Source organism: Nanorana parkeri, unplaced genomic scaffold (genome assembly GCF_000935625.1).
Source record: "Nanorana parkeri isolate BGI_ZX_2015 unplaced genomic scaffold, ASM93562v1 scaffold2644, whole genome shotgun sequence".
Taxonomy (NCBI): Eukaryota; Metazoa; Chordata; class Amphibia; order Anura; family Dicroglossidae; genus Nanorana; species Nanorana parkeri.
The window spans coordinates 24,587-33,490 of NW_017308912.1; the positions used below are offsets into that span (position 1 = coordinate 24,587).

General features: G+C 48.5%; 1 protein-coding gene across 1 annotated transcript in view; it reads left to right on the forward strand.

Annotated features, from left to right (window-relative positions):
- The window catches only part of LOC108802071 (nuclear factor 7, brain-like), a 97,051-nt gene that overhangs the window by 5,935 nt on the left and 82,212 nt on the right, over window positions 1-8,904 (forward strand). The window contains exon 2 of the mRNA XM_018573961.1: window positions 186-260. Within this exon, the coding sequence (XP_018429463.1) occupies window positions 186-260 (75 nt within the window). The remainder of the gene's footprint in view (window positions 1-185; window positions 261-8,904) is intronic.

The following is an 8,904-nucleotide window of genomic DNA, read 5'->3' on the forward strand; positions in this document are numbered from 1 at the left end:
TTTCGGTTTTTGGCCTGACAATTTTTTTATCTTGGTTTCGTTTCGTGTTTGAACTTTCCATTTCGGTGCACCTCTAGTATATATTTATGTAACTCTAATCTAATCAAACTTCTATACCCTCCGCGAACCTTTTTATGAGCATAATGAGCCCGAATAATCCTCATTTGTTTCCCGTCTTTTTGTAGATGATGCGAAGGTGGTGAAGACCAGAATGAACAAGCGGGCCGGAAGGGAGGAATTCTACGTCCACTACGTTGGCTGTAAGTAAAATCTCCGTCCGTAGCGCCGGACTGAGAAGCAAGACTTTTTTATTTTCCAGCACCGTGCTCCCTTTTAATGTCTACACCAGGGATAGCCAAACTTCGCCCCCCCCCCAGTGTTCAGTGTGTCCCCACGTGCCTTCCACTTTTCTAGGTGAGAGGCTCCTCAGCCTCCCCTAGCGCTGTTCTCGCGCCAAGCTGCCATTCAGAATATGCTGCCCGGCATCAAGTGTCAGCTTGAGGTGGGATAGGATGGGGCTATGGCCGCCAGGGAGCTCCATCCATACGTGCATTGCTTACAGCTCCCTCATGTGTCCTGTAGAGGTGTCTGGACCAGAGTAACGCACTGTACCACGCAATCAAACCTACTACACGTTCTGGTGTGGCAGGTATGTTGCGTTGCCATTCATTTGAATGGTACCCCAAATACACCTCCCACCCACAGTTCGATCACCCGCACCGGAACGCGCAGTACCGCAATATTGTGCGGTGCATTGCAGTGGGACTTGGGTCGCGACTACAATCTCATGTTTTAGTTTTCTGATTTGTATTGAGATTGTAGTCCATCCCGGGAGTGAGCTTGGAGTGGTGACTACTTTACAACGCACACAGGGGCCATGGGGAACAGACGTAGCCCCCCTCCAGAAGGAAGGACAGTGTCAGCACCAATTCAGAGATGATTGGAGGATCTACAGCCGAGTGATACACAAATAAGAGACATTGTCAGGGCTTGAAAAAATCCACTCGATGGTGGAGCCCGACGAGCAGCTTCCCGGCTGGCTGTTGTAATTACATGGCTGGCCGGGAGCTTTACATTCAAGCGATCGGGCGTCTCTAGAGACGCCCGATTGCTTGTATAGGAGCACCTATCAATGCCGTTGCCTGGCCCGAGATCCACTGCGCCCGATGCGGCCGGGACCGGCACAGCTGCTCTGTGACAGGAGATCAAAGAAAGATCAGTACACAAACTCCCTTTTGATCTGCTCTCAGTCCCGGAATGCAGGAAGTGATGTATATTACATCACTTCCTGCATTCAGTGTCTCTCTCCAGCTACAGAAGCGATGAAGCACATCTCTGCCTCAACAGCTTCTCTGGGGGTCCCTGGATGACAGGGGGCTTAAAGACCCCTGATGTCTCCATAAAGAGGACCTGTCATGTAAATTGGCTATCGCATAGGGGACTTCTTAGCCCCCCTATGTGAGACTTCTTAGCCCCCCTAATGTGATGGCAATAAAGTTGTGTAAAAACAAAAAATGCATTAAAAAAACAAAAAATTGCATCGGGTGCGCCTACATGCGAAAACGACGATTGCGCCTAATGTGCCGCACATGTTACATATCGCCGCGAACGTCGGAGTGTGAGCAATAATTTTAGGGCCCTTAATCAACTGATGAGCAATAAAAGCGTTTAAAGCATTGCCTATGGCCAATTTTGGGTGTGGTAGTTTTATTGCGATTTTGCGGGCGCACACAACTTTTAGGTCTCGTTCACACCTAGGCGTATTGCATATGCGCGTCTGTCGCGCGTTTTTCCCCAGTCATCGTCCAGGGCAGCCTCTGAGAGATGGGATCCTCCCACCTGAAACAGGAAACACATCATCCACAATTAGAATAAAAAGGGCGGTCCCTCCTAACCACCTCAGTATTTTGTGTTTCCTCCGGCCGAACAGGAGCATTGCAACGTTTGTTATTTTACTCCAGGCCTATCATGCTAGATAGCAGGGGCCTCCTGAGGCATGCTGCTCTCACTCGCAGGACAGTGGACCTGTAGGGTCTCATGCACAGGACTTTTCCCAGGACTGATTCCCCCAGAGTCCTTACAAAAAATGTTTGCCCAGAGGTTCCCCTCGATAATGGAAGGAGATGGCAACCATCCTCGCTGGCGTAGTGTCTCCAGATGGAGTCCCCCGGAGTGTCCTGCTACAGGAATTGACGGATGACCTGATGGGCTCTCTGGCGGCAGTAGAGCTGGATCACAGCAGGACACGAATAATGTGCTTTGGAGCGCCAGGAGTGGGGCAGGAGCGTGAGTCCAAACGGGAAGGGTGATGCACACCGTTGGACTCTTTATCACAGGCTGCTTCTCCCATTCTGGGGGTTCAAAGCGCCAGCTCCAAGGTAGGCAGGTCTACAATTGACAAGTCCCCCCTACCTGTACCCTTCTTGCTCTGGGGGCCTACTTCGGTGGGGCAAGGGGTAGTTGGCTTACTTGATGCACCTCCCAATGGGTCTTTCCCCAGGGGGGTGCAGCTTGGTCTCGGGTGGCAGGCTCTGAGCCCTTCCCTTTTTTGGCATAAGTATAGGCCTCAGAGGATAAGCCCCTGCCAGCAGAAGCCAAAACACCCTAAGAGTGCTTCCTGCATTGACAAATTGTTTTTCTTTCCGGGCCAAGCTTTTCTGCCAGATCTGTGTATCGCCAAAGAGGGGCATGCATGGGAGGCAGTGTTTATGGTCATATCTCCCTCACACAGACAGGATCTCGCTCCCCAGTTACTGGGGATGGATCCAGGCAGTATCTTATTTAGGACAGCCTGGCTGTTCACCTGCTTTTTCTGGACTTTGGCTGCGCTCTCCCCTCTAATGTACACCTTGTACTGGAAGGTATTCATTGCAGCGTCAGTGTCATAGAAATCCTGAGACTGCAGGGCCAACACTCTGGTGGAGGTATTGCGGTGTGCCTGCAGACAATGTACTGGGCAGAGGAGGTATTGGGGTGGAGACTGAATCACCCCGTTTTACCTGGAGAAGCAGACAAAGGTGTAATTTACAGGCTTTGCAGATAGGCCATTTTACCTGGGGGTGAGTACTGCACAGGTGAATGACCTTGCTGTCTGCACAGGTGGTAACCTCCAGTCAATCTGGAGCGATTACTGCTAATTAGGCTGCACTGATATGTTTTTTCCCTATGCTGCAAAAGTCTTGTTTGTCACCTGGGTGGGGGCTGCTCCACAGGTGAATGGCCTTGCTGTATGCACAGGGGGGAACCTCCAGTCAATCTGGAGCAATTACTGCCAATTAGGTTGCACAGTTATATTCTTTGCCCTTATGTTGCAAGAGCTTTGCTTTTTCCACTAGGGTTAATCCTGATAAGGCTCTGTTATTGGGTATAGGTTGAGGTTCCTCATTTTTCAATTTCACCTGGGTGGGGCTGCTCCACAGGTGAGTGAGTGAGCTTGCTTTCTGCACTGGAGATAATCTCCAGACAAGCTGGGCGATTCCTGACATGGGATTGCACCATTATATATTGCCCTGTATAATGAAAGCATTGATTTCCCTCGAGCATTAAACCAGAAAGGCTCTATGTATTCGGCATACGACAAATCGTCGAATAATTGTGTATACCATAGCCCTGTTGCTGTGATGAGAACCAACGCATGGAGATCCTTGTACAGCATCTATACTATAGCTGAAGCCTGTGCTACCTTTGGCAGGAGTAATAGGGTTATATCGCTACTAGGGAGTTTTTGTCCAGGGAATTTCAATTCACCTGGATGGATTGGCTACACAGGTGATTGACCATTCTAACAGCACTGGTGGACACCTCCAGACATGCTTGGGGTTCCTACCTCTGGGGCAGCACTGTTATCTATATTGGTTTTACCTTATCTCTGGAGGCCCTTTTTTCCCCTCGACGGTTAAAACCGAACATGTAAGCGGATATGCTTTAGCTTTATCCCACTTGAATAAGGATGGAGTGCTGAGAAGGGTTATGGGACTCTTCCATAGCTCCTTTAGGCCTGGTTCACACCTGTACATTTTGTAGCGCGTTCAACGCTCTACATAACGCTCAAACATGAAAATCCCATTGTTTTCTATGGGTATGGTTCACACCTTGCTGTATTTCAGCCCGTCTGAACGCGCTACAAAACAGCCTATGCCCGAAAAGGTACATGAGCTTCTTTGCAGCGTTTTTTTCCCGCGTTTCCATTGGGATACAGCCAAGTAGCCATCAGAAATGCACGTTTGTCCCGGTTTTTTTTTACCGCGAATCGCGGTAAAAGCGCGCTTCAGGAAACGCGCGCCAAACGCACATGTTCGATAGCCTAGGTGTGAACAGAGCCTTAGACTGCTCAGATGAGGTTTCACAATTTGGTTTCAATCTCACCGATTCATCTCGCGATTCGCGCTAAAAAAGTTGTGCGACCTTTGCGCGTTTCCGAAGGCTACTTGGCTGTATCCCAATGGAAACGCGCAACAAAACGGCCCAAAGTAGTACCTGGACCTTTTCAGGCGTGGGCCGTTTTGTAGCGTGTTAGGGACGGGCGGAAATACGCCTAGGTGGGAACGAGACCATTGAATACAATGGGATTTATATTTTTGAGCGTTTTGTAGAGCGTTCGTCGAGCGTAGAACGCGCTACAAAACGTTCAGGTGTGAACGAGGGCTAAGGCTTGACATGTTTGGTGTGTATTTACCCGACGTGACCCGATCTTTTATATTTTACCAAAAATATGGGTAAGAACAGATGTTTTATAACATAACTTGTGGAAACTTTTTTTTTTTGTGGAAATTTACGGTACTTTTTTCATTATATAGGAAAAAAATAAAACGACCCCTCCCCCCCCGGTGGTGGTGATTTCATACCCCCAAAAGAAAGCTCTATCTGTCCCCCAACATATGTTCACATAAATTGCAAGGTGTAAGGGGTTAATTTGAAGAGCACTCAGAACCGGACACACCAGAGAAGTCCTTATTACAGAGCTCCGGGAAGCAATCCTAGACACACACAGTTTGTAAGTCTAATCATGTTCGAGTTTATTATGGAAAAGGCGCAGTTTATATACACGGGCAATCACGTACACAGCATGGAAAGAGGAAATGCTCAAACTGCTGACACGTACGCGTAATCTAAATGTGTTTATATTGTTCATATAAGAATATTACTTGCTTAGACCGTTTCAACATATAGCTGACATAACACATAAAAGGCAACTCTACACCTAACATTCCCCTCTTAGATCACAACTGTAATCTATCATCCGCCTACCTCCTGGTAACCCCGGATAGCTTTATTATACAGGCAGCGGCAACATCGTATGAAGAGATATATTATAAGTAGGGCTGTGGAAATTAAAGATTCATTTCTCGAGTTTATCGTTAAACTTTTTTTGATTTTTAAAATTATTCTGATCGCTCATGAAAATCCTCGCCTCTCGTCGGCAATCCGGCGACGTCATGGACATCGACGTCACCGGACTCCTCACCCCTTTCCCAAGTGGCTCCGTCGGCAAGGGAAGGGGGGAGGAGTCCGGTGACGTCGCTGTCCATGACGGCTAAGGAAGGGGGAGGAGTCCGGTGACGTCGATGTCCGTGATGTCAACGGACTCCTCCCCCTTCCCTTTGTTAGCCGACGGAGCCGCTTGGGCCGGTGAGTTTGCCCAAGAAACTTTCTGCACAAGCGCCAGCCAAGGCATTGGCCTATACACATACAGCACAGCATTGGCCTATACACATACAGCACAGCAATGAAGTCATACAATGAACTAGGATCACAGTAATCCAGCACGTTATTATTCTGAGTTGCCCCACTCAAGCGGCGGCCATATTGAGTGGGGCACGTGAGATTAATAACGTGCTGGATTACTGTGATCCTAGTTCATTTTATGACTTCATTGCTGTGCTGTATGTGTATAGGCCAATGTAGTTGGATCTGTATGTGCGTTATAATTAATCGAAATTAATCGATTGAAAGAAAATTTGATTCATCGAACACGAAAATTTTAATTATAAGCAAAAAAAAAACAATATAATGACCATGAACGCCCCAACTCGCTTCACCCATGAAAACATTGATCCCAGCCAGTTCCCCACACCTAATCCCTTAAACGGGTTCCACCCATCGTCCGGTCATGCTGACTGGTGAGACGCACAAAAATTTTTCAAGCCCTGTGCGTTGTTGTTCAGAGTTTTGGGGACTTGGATGTATTTTTAAGATTTACCTCCGGAGTTTAGTGTCGCTGTAACTTTGTGAGATTTATCCCCGAGGTCAGGCTTTGTAGTTTTTTTAGCCTCTTCCTTCTCGCCTCATTTTAACTTGAAATGATCTAAACTTTCCAGTGAACGCTCGCCACAATGAATGGGTGGACAAAACCCGGTTGGTGCTGATCAAGCCAGTGGAGGAGGAAGAAGAAGAAGAAGAGGAGAAGGAGAAAGAGGAGGACGACGAATTAAATGAAACAAACGAGGAAACGCCTGAAAATGAAAACTCTCTCCATGAGGAGACAATTGAAGAGGACGAACCTCAAGCGAAGGTAACGTGAATCCAGAACCTCGATCTCCTATGATCCTCATAGACCTTTATGAGTGTTTTTTGAGTGACTCATCTGCCCTAAACGGAGGCAGCAGATCGGACGGCTTTAGAGCCTGAGGTTCAGTGTGACGAGTCCGCTTTGACTAGAACAAAATACAAATAAATTGGTCGACTTCTCCCTGAGATTTAATGTCGTTTTCTTCAGAAATTGGGGGACACGAAGCCGTTTTCTTGCCAGCGGGGACAATTCAAAAGAGGAGATGGAGTGTAACATATTGGTGATTGGTCCTCCTAGCTATGTTTTTTTTCCCCCTCTTGTCTGAGCTTCAGCTTTACCTCACACTTGAAGCAAGTGTTTTCAACCTCTCCTCTGTTGAAACTGATTATGCTCCCGTGCTCTACAATATAATCCTTTAAAGGAGAACTATGGGGTTAGGGCTCTTCCCCCATAGTTCTCCCTAGGGTAACGGGACTACACAAACTAGCGTCCTCCCGTCACCCAAAGCTCAGTATATTGCAAGCAGGCTAGAATCGGAACCAGCTGTACTTTCCCCCAGTCCGTTCCACTAGTCAGCGCTGGAGGATAGGGAAGGGGGGGGAATCCCTGCGGGGAGTGGTGAGTGACGGTCACTGCTCTCGGCAGGGACATGATCGAGAACTGAGCGAGCGCCGGTATGTGTTCGCTCACTTCCCGATCTACTGAGCCGACGTGTCACAGGTCGGCTCAGATTATGATACTCGCCTCATAATTCTCCTTTTTAAAGTTGCAGCTATCTTGAATTTGCCTTCATTTCCCCTCTGAACGACTTCAATCATCATCTAGCCCCTCTCCTCTTGATGTGTAGTGTCATTGTCCAACTCGCAGCTATTCCCTTTCATTGCCATGGATCACTTTTGCTGGCATTTGCTGCTTACTAGTGCACGGACGTTATCTTTAGGGCCAATGTTAGTAACTGTCAGGGCTTAAAAAATCCGCTCGTCCTCTTGTCTGTGACGAGAGGACGCCGGAGCCCGGTCTGGTAGCTTCCCGGCCGGCCATTGTAATTAAACGGCTGGCTGGGAGCTTTACTTTCAAGCGATCGGGCGTCTCCAGAGACGCCCGATCGCTTGTATTAGGGGCAAGTGATCTGTAGAGACGCCCGATCGCTTGTATTAGCAGCAGCTGGCACTGCCGTTGCGTATCCCAAGATCCGCTCTGCCTGCTGCGGCCCGGGACCAGCACGGCTGCTCTGTGACAGGAGATCAAAGGGAGATCAGTACACAATCTCCCTCTGACCTCTCCAGTCCCTGAATGCAGGAAGTGATGTATGTTAGATCACTTCCGCATTCTGCTGTCACTCTCCAGCTTCAGAAACCAGAGAGAAACTGATGAAGCACATGTCTGCTTCTTTAGGGGTCCCTAGGTGATGGAGGTCTTGTAGACCCCTGAGGTGTCCATAAAGAGGACCTGTCAAGTAAATTGGCTATCACATAGGACCCCCATGTGATAGCAATATCATTGAGTGTAAAAAAAAAAAAGTAATAAAAAAAACACATTTTTTAAGTCCCCCGCCCCCACACATACACACGCCAACATACGTTGGGTGCGCCTACATGCGCAAATGATTACATATCGCCGCGAACGTCGGAGTGAGCGTCATAATTTTTGGCCCATTATACATTAACACTAAACTGATGAGCAGTAAAAGCGTTTAAAGCAGGGGTAGCAAACCTCCGGCCCTCCAGTAGATCGGGAAGTGAGCGAACACATACCGGCGTTCGCTCACTTCTCGATCATGTCACGGCTTTCTGCCGTGACAGGGGAGTGGCTGGATTCCCCCCTCCGATCCTCCAGCGCTGACTGGCGGAACTGGAGGGGGCGGGTACAGCTGGCTCTGCCTATAGATAGGCAGAGCCAGCTGTCACTCGCGCAGCTGGCTGGATCCAGACAGAATTGTCGGGATCCGCTTCAGCGGCGGCGTCTCAGTATACCTCGAGCTACAGCTCCCTATATACTGAGCTTAGGGTGACGGGAGGACGCTAGTTTGTTCTCCCGTTACCCTGAGGAAAACTATGGGGGAAAAGCCCTGACCCCATAGTTCTCCTTTTAAATAGAGGCTAACAGCCAATCAAAAATCACACAGTTGGCATAGGACCGAACGGTCCTCTGATCGCCTTGCCCACTGTGACTCGCAGAGCCCTCTGTCCAATCAAAGGGACAAAATACAGATATGTACAGACTCAGTGTTATCGGTGTCTGCACTGATTTTTCCATAGATATCAGTCTCCCTGACTGATGTGGGGCAGCGACCTGTAGAACTTCTGCACATTTACCTCTTTAGTGGAGTGGTCACCTCTGGCGCTATCGGTTTTTTACCATTGTTATGAATGTTCATCTGTTTGCAAATGCCTCTC